Genomic DNA, 22,633 nt, shown 5'->3' with positions numbered 1-22,633 from the left:
TAACTCTCTCCCTTCCTTCCTTCCTTCCTAACTCTCCCTTCCTTCCTTCCTTCCTTCCTTCCTAACTCTCTCCCTTCCTTCCTTCCTAACTCTCTCCTTCCTTCCTTCCTTCCTTCCTTCATTCCTTCCTAACTCTCTCCTTCCTTCCTTCCATCCTTCCTTCCTAACTCTCTCCTTCCTTCCTTCCATCCTTCCTTCCTAACTCTCTCCTTCCTTCCTTCCATCCTTCCTTCCTAACTCTCTCCTTCCTTCCTTCCATCCTTCCTTCCTAACTCTCTCCTTCCTTCCTTCCTAACTCTCTCCTTCCTAACTCTCTCCTTCCTTCCTTCCTTCCTAACTCTCTCCCTTCCTTCCTTACTCTCTCCCTTCCTTCCTTCCTAACTCTCTCCCTTCCTTCCTAACTCTCTCCCTTCCTTCCTTACTCTCTCCCTTCCTTCCTTCCTTCCTTACTCTCTCCCTTCCTTCCTTCCTTCCTAACTCTCTCCCTTCCTTCCTTCCTAACTCTCTCCCTTCCTTCCTTCCTAACTCTCTCCCTTCCTTCCTTCCTTCCTTCCTTCCTAACTCTCTCCTTCCTTCCTTCCTTCCTAACTCTCTCCTTCCTTCCTTCCATCCTTCCTTCCTAACTCTCTCCTTCCTTCCTTCCATCCTTCCTTCCTAACTCTCTCCTTCCTAACTCTCTCCTTCCTTCCTTCCTTCCTAACTCTCTCCCTTCCTTCCTTACTCTCTCCCTTCCTTCCTTCCTTCCTAACTCTCTCCTTCCTTCCTTCCTTCCTAACTCTCTCCTTCCTTCCTAACTCTCTCCTTCCTTCCTTCCTTCCTAACTCTCTCCTTCCTTCCTTCCTTCCTAACTCTCTCCTTCCTTCCTTCCTTCCTAACTCTCTCCTTCCTTCCTTCCTTCCTAACTCTCTCCTTCCTTCCTTCCTTCCTAACTCTCTCCTTCCTTCCTTCCTCTCTCCTTCCTTCCTTCCTTCCTTCCTAACTCTCTCCTTCCTTCCTTCCTTCCTTCCTAACTCTCTCCTTCCTTCCTTCCTTCCTTCCTAACTCTCTCCTTCCTTCCTTCCTTCCTTCCTAACTCTCTCCTTCCTTCCTTCCTTCCTTCCTAACTCTCTCCTTCCTTCCTTCCTAACTCTCTCCTTCCTTCCTTCCTTCCTTCCTAACTCTCTCCTTCCTTCCTTCCTAACTCTCTCCTTCCTTCCTTCCTTCCTAACTCTCTCCTTCCTTCCTTCCTTCCTAACTCTCTCCTTCCTTCCTTCCTTCCTTCCTTCCTAACTCTCTCCTTCCTTCCTTCCTAACTCTCTCCTTCCTTCCTTCCTAACTCTCTCCTTCCTTCCTTCCTACTCCTCTCCTTCCTTCCTTCCTACTCCTCTCCTTCCTTCCTTCCTAACTCTCTCCTTCCTTCCTTCCTTCCTTCCTTCCTAACTCTCTCCTTCCTTCCTTCCTTCCTTCCTCCTCTCCTTCCTTCCTTCCTTCCTTCCTTCCTAACTCTCTCCTTCCTTCCTTCCTTCCTTCCTAACTCTCTCCTTCCTTCCTTCCTTCCTTCCTATCTCTCTCCTTCCTTCCTTCCTAACTCTCTCTCCTTCTCTCTCCTTCCTTCCTTCCTTCCTTCCTAACTCTTCCTTCCTTCCTTCCTAACTCTCTCCTTCCTTCCTTCCTTCCTACCTAATCTCTCCTTCCTTCCTTCCTTCCTTCCTTCCTAACTCTCTCCTTCCTTCCTTCCTTCCTTCCTTCCTTCCTAACTCTCTCCTTCCTTCCTTCCTTCCTTCCTTCCTTCCTAACTCTCTCCTTCCTTCCTTCCTTCCTAACTCTCTCCTTCCTTCCTTCCTTCCTTCCTTCCTAACTCTCTCCTTCCTTCCTTCCTTCCTTCCTTCCTAACTCTCTCCTTCCTTCCTTCCTTCCTTCCTTCCTAACTCTCTCCTTCCTTCCTTCCTTCCTTCCTTCCTAACTCTCTCCTTCCTTCCTTCCTTCCTTCCTAACTCTCTCCTTCCTTCCTTCCTTCCTTCCTTCCTAACTCTCTCCTTCCTTCCTTCCTTCCTTCCTTCCTTCCTTCCTAACTCTCTCCTTCCTTCCTTCCTTCCTTCCTTCCTTCCTAACTCTCTCCTTCCTTCCTTCCTTCCTAACTCTCTCCTCCTTCCTTCCTTCCTACCTCTCTCCTTCCTTCCTTCCTTCCTTCCTCTCTCCTTCCTTCCTTCCTTCCTTCCTCTCTCCTTCCTTCCTTCCTTACTCTCTCCTTCCTTCCTTCCTTCCTTCCTTCCTAACTCTCTCCTTCCTTCCTTCCTTCCTTCCTTCCTTCCTAACTCTCTCCTTCCTTCCTTCCTCTCTCCTTCCTTCCTTCCTTCCTTCCTTCCTTCCTTCCTTCCTCTCTCCTCTCCTTCCTTCCTTCCTTCCTTCCTAACTCTCTCCTTCCTTCCTTCCTTCCTTCCTCTCTCCTTCCTTCCTTCCTTCCTTCCTCTCTCCTTCCTTCCTTCCTTCCTTCTCCTTCCTTCCTTACTCTTCCTCTCCTTCCTTCCTTCCTTCCTTCCTTCCTAACTCTCCTTCCTTCCTTCCTTCCTTCCTAACTCTCTCCTTCCTTCCTTCCTTCCTTCCTAACTCTCTCCTTCCTTCCTTCCTTCCTTCCTAACTCTCTCCTTCCTTCCTTCCTTCCTTCCTTCCTCTCTCTTCCTTCCTTCCTTCCTTCCTTCCTAACTCTCTCCTTCCTTCCTTCCTTCCTTCCTAACTCTCTCCTTCCTTCCTTCCTTCCTAACTCTCTCCTTCCTTCCTTCCTTCCTAACTCTCTCCTTCCTTCCTTCCTTCCTTCCTAACTCTCTCCTTCCTTCCTAACTCTCTCCTTCCTTCCTTCCTTCCTTCCTAACTCTCTCCTTCCTTCCTTCCTTCCTTCCTAACTCTCTCCTTCCTTCCTTCCTTCCTTCCTAACTCTCCTCCTTCCTTCCTTCCTTCCTAACTCTCTCCTTCCTTCCTTCCTTCCTTCCTAACTCTCTCCTTCCTTCCTTCCTTCCTTCCTAACTCTCTCCTTCCTTCCTTCCTTCCTTCCTAACTCTCTCCTTCCTTCCTTCCTTCCTTCCTAACTCTCTCCTTCCTTCCTTCCTTCCTTCCTAACTCTCTCCTTCCTTCCTTCCTTCCTTCCTAACTCTCTCCTTCCTTCCTTCCTTCCTTCCTAACTCTCTCCTTCCTTCCTTCCTTCCTTCCTACCTCTCCTCCTTCCTTCCTTCCTTCCTAACTCTCTCCTTCCTTCCTTCCTTCCTTCCTAACTCTCTCCTTCCTTCCTTCCTTCCTTCCTAACTCTCTCCTTCCTTCCTTCCTTCCTTCCTAACTCTCTCCTTCCTTCCTTCCTAACTCTCTCCTTCCTTCCTTCCTTCCTTCCTAACTCTCTCCTTCCTTCCTTCCTTCCTTCCTAACTCTCTCCTTCCTTCCTTCCTTCCTAACTCTCTCCTTCCTTCCTTCCTTCCTAACTCTCTCCTTCCTTCCTTCCTAACTCTCTCCTTCCTTCCTTCCTAACTCTCTCCTTCCTTCCTTCCTAACTCTCTCCTTCCTTCCTTCCTAACTCTCTCCTTCCTTCCTTCCTAACTCTCTCCTTCCTTCCTTCCTAACTCTCTCCTTCCTTCCTTCCTAACTCTCTCCTTCCTTCCTAACTCTCTCCTTCCTTCCTAACTCTCTCCTTCCTTCCTAACTCTCTCTCCTTCCTTCCTAACTCTCTCTCCTTCCTTCCTAACTCTCTCCTTCCTTCCTAACTCTCTCCTTCCTTCCTAACTCTCTCCTTCCTTCCTAACTCTCTCCTTCCTTCCTAACTCTCTCCTTCCTTCCTCAACTCTCTCCTTCCTTCCTTCCTAACTCTCTCCTTCCTTCCTAACTCTCTCCTTCCTTCCTAACTCTCTCCCTTCTCACATTCCCTTTTCAGTTTTTTTATTTTATTAACATTTTTTACCAGAGAGAGCGCGTCAATTACCAGAACAGGGTGGTGGACAGAACGGAGGAGTTGATTGGAAAGATGATGAGGCCCATGATAATGATGTGCTTGAGTCAGTAATAAGAACGGTGGTCTGCTCTGCGTGTGGTGACAGGAGAAATATTTCAGTCGCACTTGAGTACACGTGTGCATTTCTTCACAGGCTTCTGTGGACGTGTGTGCGTGCGATGCAGTGTGTGTGTGTGAGAGAGAGAGAGAGAGGGAGTGACTCACTGAGGTAGAAGAAGTTGCCGGGCAGCGAGCTCTCGTTCAGGTTGTTGTAGGTCAGGTCCAGGACCTCTAGAGCAGGCAGGGACCCGAAGCCTCGGGGCAGAGCACTCATCCTGTTCATACTGCACGCATAATGACAGTTAGAAAACAACCAGTTAAACCAACTCACAGCTTTACAACGGCATTTCCTGAGGTAGTCCTCAACTGAAGAAAAAAATCAGTGTCACCCTCAGCACAAGAGGACATTTCCACTTGGTCTAATGGTGAAGACATCGGTTTCCTGAGGCTGTGACACTATTTCTACAGTAAATCCAATATAATGTACAGTGAACGCAGAGTCATTCTTTTTTCATACTAGCTGGCGTTCACATTGGGGGAAATAACTCATTCTTCAATTGTATAATCTCACATTCTGCATGTAAGGTCACATATAGTCCTTGTGTTAGGCAGAACTGTTTAAGGATTCTATAGAATGAGCTCAGGGAGAAGGAGAGGATCAAGGTGTCACTGGGTCTAGCCGGAGATCAGGTTCTGATTGAGCCCAACCATTTAAGCATCAGTCTATACATCTCCAGGTATTACATTATCAATATCCACACACACACACACACACACGAGGCTAGGCCGCCTCAAAGACACAGGGAACACAGTGGAGCGCCTTGCTTTCAGGGCGGATTTGAAAAGCAAAAACAAATTGATTCTGCGACGCCAGGATATGTTTGCAAGGCAATTACAGGTTGGGAGGCAGAGATTGTTTTGACAAATGAGATCAGGTTGGTAGGTACACACAAATGCGCTTGCACACACAAACACATCGTACACACACAGTACAGAGTACACACACCGCGCTGAAAGGGACAGTGGGTCCTGAATACGTCTGCGAGGCTTATGTTTCCTAGATTATGGTTGGGAGACGGTGCAGCTGACAGCCAATCCATAAGAGACGCAGAATGTCAGAGCGGTGGAGGAGATTGTAAAAACTTTGGTAATCCCGCGTGACATTGAGACCAATCCCTTATCGCCAGCCCCCATCTTTCAGTGGCGAGAGGGGTTCCACCAATATCTCGCCAACAATAGTATTTGGGGTTAAAACTGTTAATTCCACACATTTGGGCTGTGACTGAACTGGAGTAGAACATAGGAAGAGAAAGGAGAAAAAAAATCTACAAGTACGACTTGTAGTTACCTGTCCAAAAGCACAAGTCACTTGTCCCAAAATAATTATCAAAAATATATTTTTTAACCTGCCTGTAACACTATTCTGACATCATTGTAAGATGCAAGGAACCACTCTACAAAATAAAATGCATTACCATATTTTTTTACCATCGAGAATCAGACAGGAATATAGGCTACACTGCCTATTGGCATCTTTGCATATTGAAGCCTCTGAATACAACACAGCCCCTTTAAGGCTGTCCTGGAGGATGGTTGGCCACCCTTGGTAGCTTTTAAAATATTTCAACGTTCCAATTACTTTTGTATATGTCTACGGTTCAAAACAGTGTCTGGGAAGTTCTGGAACGACAGATTCAAAATTCATACAACCACTGCACATAAACATTGTTTAAAGAAAGAGGCTGATGCAACAGATCAGACCGTTTAGCTTAAAGTGTTGATAGAGGTTTATTTCTTCATATGATAAAGCTCAACAACGCACACATGGCTGTAGGCTATTTGCGAACGTTCCAAAATGCAATTAGCAGAAAACACTTCTCAAACGCGCACCCACGCACAAGCGGTTTCACGTGACAGAGATGAAAATATCCATTCGAAATGAAGAAAAGGAAAATGTAAAAGATGCATCAACTAGCATGATGGATTACTGACGGCCGTGACTAGGACTATGCCTTTGGCTGCTGGACAATAAAATAACGTCGATTTGAAAACCTTTCTATGGTCATAATTTGGCTTCTTTCAAACAAGACATGCTTCGTAAAATGACATAAAACATGCAGGTTTTAAAACAGTTAAGTTTATGGTGGAATAGTTTTGAAATGCTGACCGCCTCCGCTCAGGTTCAAGGTGGGTGAGGTGCGGGGCGCAACAGGCACTGTCCTTCACTCGACCATCACATCTGAACGAACGGGGCCTCCAGCACGTCGACAGAATCAAGTCTTTAGACGTTAATGTGAATTATCCTTCATTGTATTTGGTCAAACATGACTGGCGTTTAGCCGATATCTGTGTAATTAAAAGCCTCATTAAAGTTTGGCTACATTTTCTGTCGCCTCATGTCAGCATCGGTTTGGAGATGAGCACATTGGCTACAGCCTCATCACCTACACTTTGTAGCCTTTTTATTTATGTACATGAAAAATGCATTTGAATGTTACTCCAATGTTGGCCTCTGATCTGAGTAATTGTTTGATATTGTAATTTCTGTGGAAAAAAAGAAGTCTTTACTTGTCCATTTTGACAACTTAAATCTATATTCTTCTTGTCCAACAAATTTTGGTAATTGTCCCAGACAAAAGGAAAAGCGTTAAATGTCGAGCACTGGATGAGAGGATGAGAGTAGGAAACAGAGGACAGAAACACAATATGAAGTTGTCTCTGAGCCTCTCGATGTTGTCTTGGCAAATAGCTAGTTACACAGCATGCCTCACGCACACCATTCTTGGGTTTAGCCTTGTCCCTTTGTGCTGTGCACAATTTGACCTGAGAACTGAAATTGTTTGGGATTCATCGTCTTTGGCAGACTGGTATAGGTAGGGAACATAGCTTGCTGTCTTCTATAGTCCTTCAATCTAATCAAATCAAACCTATTGCAAGCTGGTAAATTCCGCCAGTCTTTAATATGGCATTACATAGATCGACTGATCACCATATGAAGAAATGGCATACGCTCGTATTCTTACACTGCTTAGCCAGATGTGTGATCTAAAATGTTCTAAGATAAATGTGTGCATACTGGTTCATAGCGGTTTATTCCACTATGTGAATGTGAAGTGATGGGTAAAGCGTTACGGGTAAATTACAAGGGTGAAGTGATTTGTGTCACAAACGGAGATGAGAAAATAACAGGATCCCTGCCCTGACAACAGCAATTCAGTTGAGCACAGAGATACAGCCATGTCCTGAGGGGAAGAGAGCGACCCGCAAATAAACAAGTGTTCAAATGAACAGTTTCGCCCTTTCTCTCACCTGTCTGACAACGTAGGCTTTGTGAGCTTGGAATGAGGATGAAGGAGTGGCATAGCTGAAGAGCCACAGTCGCACACACACACAGGACAGAAAATAAAAAAAAAAGACATTCGGTGGCCTACCCAAGGTTGAGGTGTTTGAGCTTCTGCAGGCTGCTGATCTGAGTGGGCAGCTCTTCTATCTGGTTGTTGAACACATTGAGAACCTCCAGGTTCTTCAAGTCGGCCACGTTGGCAGGAATGGCTGAGAGAGAGACAAAACATGGAATAAAAATACAGACCCCCAGTATTTCTTCCGCCCAGCCTTTTGTTATTGAACATTGCATACTCTTTCATCACTTTACAACACAACCATGGAGTCAAACTACGACCAGTTGAAGAACCACTATAGTCAGGCTGACGGTACAGCGTCTTAACGAGTCAATTATCATCCCGTATGTCTTTGATGGCTCATTTAGCTGCTCTATGGCCAGGGAAATCAGGGTAGAGGTTTGACATTTTAATGGGGCCATTTCTTTTGTTCCGTACACCTCCCCCTATTTTCCCCTCTCACCCTTATCCTCCCGCTCCTCATCCTTTCCTCCCCGAGTCAATTTTTGAGAGGTGGACAGAGATCGATAGGGAGATAACGAGATGATGCCTCTATCCGATTAGAAGCCTGATCAATGGAGGCGTTGGTTAAGAAGGGATGGGGGGGTACACAAACAGAACAGGTGTACCTGACAGGAATGCCCCTGGGGAGATCAGTGTGACTGAACGTGCCCCTGCCACACTGTTTCCATATCGCAGGGACAACATGTCACAAAGGCTAGTCTTTTGAGGGGTGTGCTTTTCAGTGATGAGGGACAAAATGGATAGTTACATATCACAATATTATTTAGGACGATATTTTATCAATACTTGGGATTTTTTTGTTGTTGCTAGGTATCGTTAGCTAGCACTAGTCGGCTGTACCTGCGCCAAAACTCCTGGATTGCTCATCTTATAGCTTGTTTTCCCATCTTTTTAAATAGTGAGCCAATATGTTTGTTTTCAGCACTAATTTCCATGACTGATCAAAACTAATTCTCATTCTCTCCCTTCACTCTCTGCAGCAGACATATAGTGAGCAATATCATTGGAAGATCAAATCACAATATTGAATCCCGTAAATATAGACTCCCGTAAATACTGACAATCATATGAGTCGCAATACTTATCGCATCGGCACCTAAGTATCGTGACAATATTGTATTGTTAGGTCCCTGGCAATTCCCAACCCTAGTGCGTGTGTGTAATCTCTGTAGTCTGTAACTAAAGCTTAGAAGCATGTGGAATTAAAAGTATACCAGGGAGAGAGACTTTGTCAACCAAGTCACAACTGGTCCAGTCTGAATCCAAGTCCATGTCACAACCGGTCCAGTCTGAATCCATGTCATCACTGATTGATTTAGAGTGGAGTCCTGAGTTGTGAAAAATCGTGACTCGATTCCGATCCCTGGACTTTTAGAGTCCATTTCTCTCCATCTATCCCAGTGGTTTACCCCGTACCACAAAATCAATTCCATTCAGGCTCAGTCTCAATAGATCTGTGAATGTCCATTGAATCAATGCAGAGTGAACATAGGGTCACAGAGTACTGGACCTGGCCACACAGATCTAGGCCTACGCCTCAATCGATAGAACACTCCAGTGATCTCTTTACACACTCTTCATTTACTACACCTGCCCTGTATTCATGTGAGTAAAGTTAAACTCTTAGACATGCTGAAGACGATACGATTTCGTACTACAAATAACACTTTTATGCTTAATTGTGTTTAATTGCTAGTCTCAATGGAGATAAACGAGAGGGAGAGAGAGCAAGCGAGAGAGAGAGAATAGTGTGTGTGCGTGTGATATTAAGTGTGTGGTATTAAGTGGGTGAGTGTGTGTGAGGAGGAGGCTGGGTTCAGGTTGGTGCAGCCTGCATGGGGACCCTATGACACTCGGGAGTTGTTAATGATCAAATAGATAGATTGATGGTAATAGGGGAGAGACGTGTTAGGGAAACGGTCCCAACCTTTGGCTAAGCAGCAACAGCCATCTCATTTCCCCTCTTTCTCCCCCTCACTACCTATGCCTCTCTCGCTCTCTCTACGACTCTCTCCCTCTACGCCGCTCTCTCTCCTCCCTCCCATAGGCTAAGTAAGCACCCTGCTCACCCAGATCACCCTTCTCGTCACCTTCCTCTTCCTCCTCTCTAATGAAAGACTTTCCAAATGTCACTGTAATATCGGACTACCTTGAAAAGTTCAAAAAGACGGCATGCTATCTTTCATATCTGGGAGCGCTTTAAAGCAGGCAGGACAAGATCAGAGCCACGGAGGGGAGAGAGGGGGAAAAACCCAGTAGAGGTACGCCAAGACGAAGAGAAAAGCCATAAACCACAGCTCCATATTCACAATACAGTGATTTGTTGTGTAAAAACTAAATACAGCTATGAACATTATTGCTAACAGACAGATCAGATGATCGCACCTGAAACCCCTGCAGGTAAATGGGCATGGATGATAATGGTAATTAGCTATTCCAAAAACAAGTCTCTGATCTTCTGCTATAAATAGCATGGAGAGAGAAATGTATAATGGATGTAATCTCAATGTGTGACATCTTAAAATGGGGATTAGGGTGAGGAACAGAACAGGAAACTCAAGATACCAGCAGTATGAGATAAACAATGTGCCAACATGATGCAGGTAGTTAGATGTGAACTTGTAGCTGGTGTCTGGAGTAGTTTCAATATCAGCCCAACCAGACTGAAGACGCCAAGAGAGATCTTGCGATTTTTTTTTGTTCATTTGTTTCAAGTGTATCCCTAGTGGGCTTGTCCCAAAATTAACTACAGACTCTTGTACAGATGATATACTAGTTAACAGACAGACATGATTCTCTGCCTCACTCTTTGTGATTACTTTGCTATATTACCTGGCTTTATGTCATATTAATGCATTAACAATATAATAACGTAATATAAACATATTAGCAACTTAAATTATGTTCTTCTTTAAATTACTCATAACACCATGAACCCTAGGCTTTGAGATCCTAAATAAAAATCCTCAAGTAAATGCATACTTTGTCAGACACCCCCAGTTAAAACACAGAGAAGTGAACTGACTCGTGAGCGGAATTTTCGTTGTTCAAGCTGACTACAAAGGTCTTGGTCTCCAATGCTCATCTCGGAAAGTGAGCCTTTTAAGGTAAGTACTACAGCACAAGTGTGCCCTCTAGTGGTATTAAGCACAATTTCACACCCTTGAGTTGCTATTCATAGCTGTGTATGCATGTCATTTTGTAAACATAGCTCTTTTAATAATATACACTGTGTCAAGGGACCTAACGTGTGCCAGGACAACATTCCCCACACCATTGCCACCAGCTTGTACCGTTGACGCCAGGCAGGATGGGGCCATGGACTAATGCTGCTTATGCCAAATCCTGACTCTGCCATCAGACATGACGCAACCGGGATTCGTCGGACCAGGCAATGTTTTTCCACTCCTCAATTGTCCAGTGTTGGCGATGGCGAGCCCACTGGAGCCTCTACTTCTTGTTTTTAGCTGATAGGAGTGGTGTGGTCGTCTGCTGCAATAGCCTATCTGTAACAAGGGCCGACGAGATTCCGTTCTGCACACCACTGTTGTACTGTGCCGCTATCTGCCTGTTTGTGGCCCGCCTGTTAGCTGGTACGATTCTTGCCATTCTCCTTCCACCTCTCAACGAGCTGTTTTCACCCACAGGACTGCCGCTGACTGAATGTCGCACCATTCTCTGTAAACCCTAAACACTGTCGTGCGTGAAAAGTCCAGGAGGCTGGCCGTTTCTGAGATACTGGAACCGGCGCACCTGGCACTGACGAACATACTATTTAATTTTACCTTTAACTAGGCAAGTCAGTTAAGAACAAATTCTTATTTTCAATGACGGCCTAGGAACAGTGGGTGAATTGCCTGTTCAGGGGCAGAACGACAGATTTGTACCTTGTCAGCTCAGGGATTTGAACTTGCGAACTTTTGGTTACTAGTCCAACGCTCTAACCACTAGGCTACCCTGCTGCCCCTCAAAGTAACTAAATTTGCACATTCTAACATTCAACTGAACAGTAACTGAATGCCTTGATGCTTGTCTGTTTGCTTTATATAGCAAGCCACAGACACATGACTCACTGTCTGTAGGAGCAAACCATTTTTGTGAACTGGGTGGTGTACCTAATAAACTGGCCACTGGACGTATGTGTATACTGAGTGTACAAAACATTAGGAACTAATTTCTAATATTGAGTTGCACTCCCTTTTTCCCTCAGAACAGCCTTCATCTACAGTGATTGATGTGGATTTAAGAAGTGACATCAATAAGGGATCAAATATTTCACCTGGTCAGTCTATGCCATGGAAAGAGCAGGTGTTCCTAATGTTTTGTACACTCAGAGTATGTCCAAATTGGACAGAAACTAGGGTTGAGACCAATGTTCCCTCTATGCGGCCGCCTGCGCAGCCACGCACCTCCTCCAGGACTGGAAAACAGAAGAAATGCCAGGCCGCGCAGAGACGCAAGAGGAGATTGAACTTCACTGAGTTCGCCCCATTAGTGTGCACAATACAGATCAACGTTTTTTTCCTGTGATCGAATCAACATTATATCAGCCCCTTTTCAATGCAACAAACCAAAACAAATCTAACTTTGCAAGACTGAGTGTGTGATTTTGTTGTAGGCAGAGCCAGAGTGCAACGGAGTAGGATTCTATTGGAGGGTGTAGCCCACGAGAGGTCTTTCAATCACCCACAAGTGAATGCTCTTTTCAGATCAGAGCACAGAGCCGCGCGACACTGCTTCCTACAAGAGCACAAAATGTGTAGGCTACATTTCAAGAGCTCTTTGAAAAGCCAGTCAGGTAAAAAGCTTATGTCTTAATTAAAGGGCCAGTGTTGTATTTTGAGACAGGCTTGAATATGCAAAGTCAATATGCAGAGAATTAGCCTACATTGTCTAATTCGCTGTATGGTAATAATAATATATTTTACTTTGTAAAGTGGTTTCTTGCATCATACAACACAATGCATTTTACAGTCACCTAATTGGCCCATGGTGTTACAGACCAAGTTAACAATCATTAATTCATGTCAAGCCCTTCATAATGTAAAAAAAGTCTCATGCAATGTAGCCCTGCATTGAACACCGCATATAGGCTACTGTAGGCTATATCATAGAAATCAAAAGCTATTTCCATGTGAAAATGTTCTGGGATTCACTCCATTGGTTTTGTTGGTTGGCCTACATTGTCCTCAAATAGCCACAATAGCCTATTGGCTACTGTCAAACTGTAAGAGTACAGCTTCAGTGTTCACTGTAAAATGCGCCGTAAGTTGCACAAAATTCTCTCAAAGTTCAAGTTTCCGCTCACAAGACCTAAAATTTGCTCAGTGCCCCAAACTATTGGAGGGAACATTGGTTGAGACATACGTCTGTCAAAGTCTGCTTGCTTCACAGCTGGATAAACAACAGATAAACAGTCAGAACTTACTTGTGAGCTTGTTGTGACTCAGAACCAGCTGGGTAATGTTGGACAGTGTGACTGCAAAGTAAAAACCACAAAGGACATGTTATACATGAACCAGCATTATCTGACTTATTACTTATAAAAGATCTACTTACTACAACTGTACTTACAGGAATAATTCGGCCTGATTAGATACAGTAACAAAGACACTGACATGTAAAGTGTGACCGAATGTGTGAAAATGAACTCCCTATTCAATTAAAAAAGAGTCTATCTGACCAATCCTATAATAAAAAAATCACTGTTTGGCCTAAAGATGCATAAAGCGTGCTGCAGTTTGTAGGGTACACCGTTTATAATTAATTTGACCAAATCCAAACATCAACCAAGTAACAGTTACTATGAAAAATACATTTGGTAACAGTTACTATGAAAAATACATTTGGCAACAGTAAATCAATTTGGCATACAAAAAAACTGTGATCACAAAGGCACTGCTTTGCTTCATATTTATATGCTACATCATCAGCCTGATGTTGATATAGGCCTAATACTGTAGAATCCCCAGAGTCAACCAATAGGAATTCAGGGCTAGACAAACGTTTCCCAACTCCGGTCCTCGCTTATCCCCAGTCTCCCAACTCCGGTCCTCGAGTACCCCCAGATTCTACTTGTCAACTAATCAGCAAGCCCTATTCAACTGTTTTCTATAGAGAAGATTAAAAAATGGCATGAAACAGCAACGGTAGGCCCCTACTCACATAACCCTGGAATGTCCAACATGTTTGATACACCCCTGTCGCACATATCGACCTCGGGTATATTCTTCTCCCGACTCTCCTCTACGATTTTCTTCAAAGACTTGGACATCTTCTACAACGTAACCAGGGGAAAGTCAAGGAGTTAGTTGAGTTGCTACTTTTTCCTTGTTGAATGAGCAGGATATCTTACTTTCTATGAACATGGCCAAGAAAGTTAGATTGACTGCAGATAATATGGAATAGGCTAGCATAAGTAAAACACGTTAGAAAACCGTCCATTGTATGTCGGAAACGATGGAAATGGTTACCTTTCGATTGGTATGAACTCCGTGAACAATTATTGTGTTAAAAGGCGAGATATTTCCAATTTACTTCCTAGACTAAGCGTCTGCACACACCCAACCGGAAGTTGATGTGCGATGATCTGTAAAATGTTCTGCATGCCATAAAAGGGCACTTCCTACAAACCAAATGTATCCCAAACATTCTACGAGCATAGTTCCCTTTTCCATCCAATCGTTTTCCACAATCCCAGAGAAAAAAAAGAGAACGTTAACAAGGATATCCAATTGGATCCACGGTTATATCCTAACCGAATGCTCTGTTGTCCTTATTTAGCCAATCGGATAGAAGGATGGTGCAACATAAATATGCTCCGCAGTGAAACAATGTAGCGAACGACGCAAAATTCATATACAGTATCTTCTTCTACAGTATAGACTGTATCCGACGCATCATTGACTGTATCGGATAGCCGACATTGTAAAAATTACATGGACAGTTTAATAGACAGTTTAATAAGCAATAATCAACTGGTTACTGATTTGAACAGGTTTAGGGTTAAACTAAATTGCGATAATCTGTGATAATGAACAGTTTATAATCAGTGTGTGTGTGTATATATATATATTAAAATGTTAATTTGACTGTTAACTCCTCAACCAAATAAATAAAAAACGACTTCCTTTATTTATTTATTTTTTTCTGAATTGTTATATTGCTATTATTATAAAAACTACCGGTTATTATAAAACAATATATCTAACAAATCTGTTTAATCTATTTGTGTTTTTCCCAATTTATAAATACTTATTCTATGTTCATTGTAGGGTTGTCACTAGTTGCCAAGTCAAAATTCGCTGTCATAAAAATGTATGAAAACAACAATTAGCTATGGTCTTAATTTAAGGTCAGGGTTCGGCATGAGGTTAGCAGTGTGGTTAAGGTTAGGGTTAAACTTAGGGTTAGGCTTAAAATCAGATTTTAACTTTGACTTTCTGGCTGAGGTCACTAGTGACGACCCATATGTAGGCTATCTATTGGATTGAGCGTTAAACAATAGGCAATTTAATCATTCATTAATAAATCATTTTTGAAAACAACCAAAACTGGGCATAACAGTGAACAACGAATGCTTATTTCTTTCAAATAACTTTTCTCTTTCTTTCACATGATGATAAACAGAGTTTAAGAATACATCACACAATAGTAGTAGAATTCCTGGGCAGCTGCCAGTCAGTCCAGTCCATAGCAGCTGCTCTCTCCTAGTATCAGCTCTCAAGCCTCCTAGTTTGGCCCACTATAGTAGTAATACCTTTCTAACATTACCTTGCTTGGGAGACACATTCTCTGGCCTGGCTCCTAGTCGCCTGGCTCAGACACGGCACCATAACACAATACACTGCAACCTGAGCTTCCTCCCCGTTCTCCTCCTGCTCTTCCTCCAGCGTAGAACACCTAGACAGGCATGAACAGGAGGAGGTAAACATAGAGGGCTCCCCTGGCTGAGTGCTACCTTCTTCGTGCTTGGCTGTGTTGGGTTGACGAGCCTCCATACAACACTCCCTGAGTCGTGTTTCTCTCTCTCACTCACTCCTTCCCAACCTTTCTCTTTCTTCCTTTCACTCTTTCCCTCTCATTTTCTGTGCCCTTGTTCTTCAGGGTAGGCTGGGGCTGGTGATTTCTACAGCTAAACAGAGGCCTCTATGTATAGACTGATTATATTTGGCGGACGGTGAGTGGCAACAGATGCTTGCAGCACAGATGAACTTTGCCTTCACTGTGAGCCGGGGAGAAACCTGGGATTCAGGGCCACTCTCTGTTTGCACTGTAAAATATTTAACTTTACTCAATTCACATCCAAAAAAGGAGAGAGAAAAAAACATGAGATGAAAGAAGTGTGTGCTTGTGTATGTGTGCGCATAAGGGAGACAACGATATTAGCTATTGGGAGGCACAAGGGACAGAGGACAGGGCTGTGAGTGCTGGGTGTCTATGGGTCCTGCTATGGATAATGCAGTCATTCATGCAGTACCAGTCAAAAGTTTGGACATACCTACTCAATAAAGGATTTTTCTTTATTTTTACTATTTTCTACATTGTAGAACAATAGTGAAGACATCACAACTACGAAATAACACATATGGAATCATGTAGTAACCAAAAAAGTGTTAAACAAATAAAAATATATTTTATATTTGAGATTCTTCAGAGTAGCCACCCTTTGCCTTGATGACAGCTTTGCACACTCTTGGCATTCTCTCAACCAGATTCATGAGGTAGTCACCTGGAATGCATTTCAGTGAACAGGTGTATCTTGTTAAAAGTTAATTTGTGGAATTTCTTTCCTTCTTAATGCGTTTGAGCCAATCAGTTGTGTTGTGACAAGGTAGGGGTGGTATACAGAAGATAGCCCTATTTGGTAAAAGACCTAGTCCATTTTATGGCAAGAACAGCTCAAATACATTTCAAGAACTTTAAAAGTTTCTTCAAGTGCAGTTGCAAAAACCATCAAGCGCTAAAATTAAATTGCCTAGTTAAATAAAGGTTAAATAAAAAAAAAAATATTAAAAACTGGCTCTCATGAGGACCGCCACAGGAAAGGAAGACTCAGAGTTACCTTTGCTGCAGAGGATAAGTTCATTAGATTTACCAGCCTCAGAAATTGCAGACCAAATAAATGCTTCACGGAGTTCAAGTAACAGACAAATCTCAACATCAACTGTTCAGAGGAGACTGTGTGAATCAGGCCTTCATGGTCGAAGTGCTGCAAAGAAACCACTACTGAAAGACACCAATAAGAAGAACAGACTTGCATGGGCCAAGAAACGCGAGCAATGGACATTAGACCGGTGGAAATCTGTCCTTTGGTCTGATGAGTCCAAATTGGAGATTTTTGGTTCCAACCGCCGTGTCTTTGTGAGACGCAGAGTAGGTGAACGGATGATCGCTGCATTTGTGGTTCCCACCATGAAGCATGGAGGAGGAAATGTGATGGTATGGGAATGCTTTCTGGTGACACTGTCAGTGATTTATTTAGAATTCTAGGCAACTTAACCAGCATGGCTACCACAGCATTCTGCAGCGATACGCCATCCCATCTTGTTTTCCGCTTAGTTGGGAGACAACGATATTAGCTTCAGGGTAGGCTGGGGCTGGTGATTTCTACAGCAAAACAGCAAAACAGAGGCCTCTATCTATAGACTGATTATATCGTTTGATTTGCAACAGGACAATGACCCAACACAAAAAAGGAAGTAGTTGGTTGTTGTTAGCTAGCTACTGTTTGACAATCCCTAATGTAATCATCTTCCATCATTCTTATTCTGTCTTTCACAGCCCTTATGCTGGGATCATCTGTAAATGTAACTTTCCTTTATATTTTTTGAATACTTTCATGTCGTTCTTTAGCAGTTTATATAACTCACAGCTGAAGATAATAACATTTTCTATTCATCCAATATCTGCCAAGTTTTTAGATGACGGAATGACGTCATCGCTGCTCGCACTGCTCCCTGTGCGATGTTGGTCCATATAAACCGGCCTGCCACAAGGAGTTACTAGAGCGCGATGAGCCAAGTAAAGCCTCACCGGCCAAACCCTCCCTTAACCCGGACGACGCTGGGCCAATTGTGCGCCGTCCTATGGGACTCCCGGCCACGGGCGGTTGTGGCACAGCCAGAAATGAACCCGGGTCTGTAGTAATGCCTTTGGCACTGCGATGCAGTGCCTTAGACCGCTGCGCCACTCGGGAGGCCCTTTCTGTGTTATCTTATGCGACCTCTGTTAGCAGATTATTGGTAATGGCATAAGTTATAATTGGTTGTCTCTTGTTCTTGTCTTTATTTTCTTTAAGGTTACGTGGTAGAGAAATGTGGCTCCAACAAAAAAGACGATCTGAAGACAGTTAAGTCAAAGCTGAATGAAGGCAAATGGATTAAACGTTTTGTAATTAAGGAATTTAAGAAATGTAATCAATGTTAATTAATTTAATAAAATAAAAATGCAATTAAGTTTGTATAAGATTATTTCTTGTTTGATGAACATGGGGGAATTGTTTAGGAATGTGGAGGTTTTAAGTAGTAGATACAAATATATTTGAGTAGGAAATATGTAGTGTTCACCAGTAGACATACTGTTCGTCCTTATTACCACCCATTACTACTTAAATTACTTCATAAATCACTACTGGTTTATTTCACAGATGGCAGTAGTAATTCAATAGGGATTGAGTAGGCATACAGCAGTAACCTGTAGGCATTGTATAGTAATTCAATAGTGAATATGTAGGAATTGCTTAGGAATGTGTACGTTTTAAGTAGTAGATACCCAAACGCTCAATACTTCCTCAATATTGTAGTGAATGATGCACTGATTTGAGTAGGAAATATGTGGTGTTCACCAGTAGACATACAGTGCTGTTGGGAAAGTATTCAGACCCCTTGACCTTTTCCACATTTTGTTACATTACAGCCTTATTCTAAAATTGATTAAATTGTTTTAATACCCCATAATGACAAATAAGGTATTTCTGTTTTTAATTTTTAATACATTTGCCAATAAAAAAAAACTGTTTTCGCTTTGTTATTATGGGATATTGTGTGTAGATTGCTGAGGATTTTTTGTTTAATTTAATCCATTTTAGAATAAGGCTGTAATGTAACAAAATGTGTAAAAAGTCAAGAGGTCTGAATACTTTCCGAAGGCACTGTATGTCCCAATCTATCACTTATTACTACTTAAATTACTATATACATCCCTATTGGTTTATTACAGATCTCAATACCAAGTAGTAAAACCAGTAGGCAGTACTTTAAAGTACTAGTTAAGTAGTTTTGTCGGTTATCTGTACTTTACTATACATTTTTTTGACTACTTTTACTTCACTACATTCCTACATTCCTTAAGAAAATATTGTACTTTTTACTCCATACATTTTCCTTGACACCCAAAAGTACTCGTTACATTTTGAATGCTTAGCAGGACAGGAAAAGAGTCAAATTCAAGCACTTATCAACAGAACATCCTTGGTCCTCCCTACTGCCTCTAATCTGGTGGACTCACTAAACAGAGAACATCCCTGGTCATCCCTACTGCCTCTAATCTGGCGGACTCACTAAACACACATGCTTCGTTTGTAAATGATGTCTGAATGTTGGAGTGTGCCCCTGGCTATCCGTAAATTTAAAAAACAAGAAAATGGTGCCATCTGGTTTGTTTAATATAAGGAATTTGAAATTATTTATACTTTTACTATATTTTTACCAAGTACTTTTAGACTTTTACTCAAATAGAATTTGAGTAGATGACTTATACTTTTACTTAAGTTACTTTCTATTAAGGTATTTTTACTTTTACGCAAGGATGACAGTTGGGTACTTTTTCCACCACTGCCAGTTGGTTTGGTGTAGTAGTGATGAGTAGTAATTCAGTAGTACTTTGTCATGAGGGACTACCCCTGTTTAGTTTCCGCATTGATTTATGAGGTGTTCTTCCAGAACCCTGTTCACAGGATGAGGGCCATTTAAAGACATACTTTTGTAGATCAAGTGTCACACTAGTGGGGCCACAATCTTATAAAAAATGTTAGTGGGTCTGTATTAGGCTCATAATGAAATATTAGCCTCAAGTATGTCAGTTATTAGCATGCTGTATGAGTTATTGCAAGGTAACACAACTTTATTATTAGATAAGTTAGCTTGCTAAGAACAAATTCTTATTTACAATGATGGCCTACCAAAAGGCAAAAGACCTACGGGGACAGGGGCTGGGATTAAAAATAAAAAAATACTAATAAATAACATAGGACAAAACACACATCACGACAAGAGAGACAACACAACACTACATAAAGAGAGACCAAAGACAACACATCAGCAACACATGACAACACAGAATGGTAGCAACACAACATGACAACAACATGGTAGCAACATTTCTGGGCACAGACAACAGCACAAAGGGCAAGAAGGTAGAGACAACAATACATCACGCAAAGCAGCCACAACTGTCAGTAAGAGTGTCCATGATTGAGTCTTTGAATGAAGAGATTTGGATTTGATATGGAGCGGGAGGATGAGGGTCAAGGATCTGAATGGTCTGTAGTGGAAAGACATAGAAAGAAGAGAGATCATGATACTGAAAGCAGTGGAGCGTCTATTAAAGAAAGCATGGAGAGGGCCAAGGTAAGAAGCAAGGGTAATAATGTGTCAGAGTGGAAAGTTGTGATGGTGTTTGATGAGACCACAGGGTCTCATTTACACGCTATCCGATTAACCAATGCCATAGAGAAAGAGATAGGTGAAGTCAATCTAGCCTGGTTCATTAGAAATGGTAGAATGCTAATATTTTATGGTACTCAGGCTCAGCAAGGGAAGCCTGGTTGCAAATGGAAAAGCTTAATGGGTAGAAGGTTAAAAGCTGTGTCCATGGTGCTTATGCTAGGTTGAGGGGAGTCTTCACTGGGGTCCCAATACACAATATGTCCATAGATTACATTAAAGAAAATATGAAAGGAGTGTCGTGGAATTATTGTAGATACACACCCTTCAGTCTACATGACAAACAACAGATGTATAGAATGGGTCACAAGGTTAAGATTTGTATGAAAGCTACTTATAATTCACAGCAGACAGTATCTGTAGTAAAAAAAACTGTTCTCAATGTGTAGAGACCAGGGTCTGGCCCCGGAGTCATCTCTGTGGTGTCCTCTGAAATGTGTACGTCTGTCTCCGTGGCGGCCCCATTAATAAGGATGGGGGCATGCCCAGCCTGGTTCCTCCTGAAGTCCATAATCAGCTCCTTTATTTTGCTGACATTGCGGGAGAGGTTGTTTACCTGGTACTACACCGTTATAGTGCCTAGGGAGGGAGTAGGTAATTAGACCTACTACTGTCGTGTCGTCAGCAAACTTGATGATGGAGTTGGAACTGTGTTAGGCCACGCAGTTATGGGTATACAGAGAATACAGGAGGAGACTGAGGACACACTCTTGTGTGGCCCTCATGTTGAGGATCAGTGTGGAGGAGGTCATTTTGGCCTACCTTCAAACTTAGTGCCTCTTTGCTTGACATCATGGGAAAATCCGCTCAGCAAGGAAGAAGCCACTGCTCCAAAACCCCCATTAAAAAAGCCAGACTACGGTTTGCAACTGCACATGGGGACAAAGATCGTACTTTTTGGAGAAATGTCCTCTGGTCTGATGAAACAAAAATAGAACTGTTTGGCCATAATGACCATCGTTATGTTTGGAGGAAAAAGGGGGATACTTGCAAGCCAAAAAACACCATCCCAACCGTGAAGCACGGGGGTGGCAGCATCATGTTGTGGGGGTGCTTTTCTGCAGGAGGGACTGGTGCACTTCATAAAATAGATGGCATCATGAGGAAAGAAAAATATGTGGATATATTGAAGCAAAATCTCAAGACATCAGTCAGGAAGTGTCAAGTCCTGACCATAGAGAGCTCCTATTTTCTATGGTAGAGTAGGTCAGGGCATGACTGGGGGGGTTTATTCTAGTTTTATTTTTCTATGGTGTTTGGTTCTAGTTTCTGTTTTTCTATGTTGGGTTTTTTGGATGATCCCCAATTAGAGGCAGCTGGACATCGTTGTCTCTAATTGGGGATCATATTAAAGTAGTTATTTTTCCCACCTTTGTTTGTGGGAGATTATTTTGAGTTAGTGCATGTAGCACCTCTTCGTCACGGTTTGTTGTTTTGTTTTTGTTTTATTGTATGTCTTGCATAGTTTCACATTATAATAAAAATATTCACGCTGCGCCTTGGTCCGTTCCTACACACAGTCGTGACAGGAAGTTAAAGCTTGCTCGCAAATGGGTCCTCCAAATGGACGATGACCCCACGCATACTTCCAAAGTTGTGGCAAAATGGCTTAATGACAACAAAGTCAAGGTATTGGAGTGGCCATCACAAAGCCCTGACCTCAATCCTATAGAAAATTTGTGGGCAGAACTGAAAAAGCATGTGCAAGCAAGGAGGCCTACAAACCTGACTCAGTTACACCAGCTCTGTCAGGAGGAATGGGCCACAATTCACCCAACCTATTGTGGGAAGCTTGTGGAAGGCTACCCGAAATGTTTGACCCAAGTTAAACAATTTAAAGGCAATGCTACCAAATACTAATTGAGTGTATGTAAAACTGGGAATGTGATGAAAGAAATAAAAGCTGAAATAAATCATTCTCTCTACTATTACTCTGACAGTTCACATTCTTAAAATAAAGTGGTGATCCTAACTGACCTAAAACAGGGATTTTTACTAGGATTAAATGTCAGGAATTGTGAAAAACTGAGTTTAAATGTATTTGGCTAAGGTGTATGTAAACTTCCGACTTCAACTGTATTTCCCACATTTCAGATTTTCTCTGTTTTTGCATATTTTTGACACTTCAACCAAAACCTAATTTAGAGAAAGGGAACCTGAGTGAACAAGTAACACACAATGTGGATACTTATGTAATTTATTTTGTAAACAAAGTTATGCAACACCCAATGTCCCTGTGTGAAAAAGTAATTGCCCCCTTACACTTAATAACCTTTAGCTGCAATGACTGCAACCAAACACTTCCTGTAGTTGTTGATCAGTCTCTCACATCGATGTGGAGGAATTTTGTCCCACTCTTCCATGCAAAACTGCTTTAATTCAGCAACATTTGTGGGTGTTCGAGCATGAACTGCTCGTTTCAGGTCCTGCCACAACATCTCAAATGGGGTTTAGGTCTGGACTTCCAAAACATTAAC

The 22,633-nt window shown here is 42.6% G+C and overlaps 1 protein-coding gene across 2 annotated transcripts in view; it reads right to left on the bottom strand.

Annotated features, from left to right (window-relative positions):
• rsu1 (Ras suppressor protein 1) overlaps window positions 1-15,596 on the bottom strand; it is a 43,867-nt gene extending 28,271 nt beyond the window's left edge. The window contains exons 1-5 of one of the 2 annotated variants that reach the window (XM_014157417.2): window positions 15,205-15,596; window positions 13,597-13,708; window positions 12,860-12,910; window positions 7,441-7,561; window positions 4,175-4,293 (exon numbers count right to left, since the gene is read on the bottom strand). In XM_014157417.2, coding sequence (XP_014012892.1) covers window positions 4,175-4,293; window positions 7,441-7,561; window positions 12,860-12,910; window positions 13,597-13,708; window positions 15,205-15,222 — 421 coding nt within the window. In that variant the 5' untranslated portion in view covers window positions 15,223-15,596. Of the gene's footprint in view, window positions 1-4,174; window positions 4,294-7,440; window positions 7,562-12,859; window positions 12,911-13,596; window positions 13,709-13,904; window positions 14,213-15,204 lie in introns of those variants that run through there. The other variant, XM_014157418.2, reaches the window with a different exon arrangement.
• Window positions 15,597-22,633: the final 7,037 nt, after the last annotated feature.

Source organism: Salmo salar, chromosome ssa19, assembly GCF_905237065.1.
Source record: "Salmo salar chromosome ssa19, Ssal_v3.1, whole genome shotgun sequence".
Lineage (NCBI taxonomy): Eukaryota > Metazoa > Chordata > Actinopteri > Salmoniformes > Salmonidae > Salmo > Salmo salar.
This window is presented reverse-complemented; position numbering and strand designations above follow the sequence as displayed.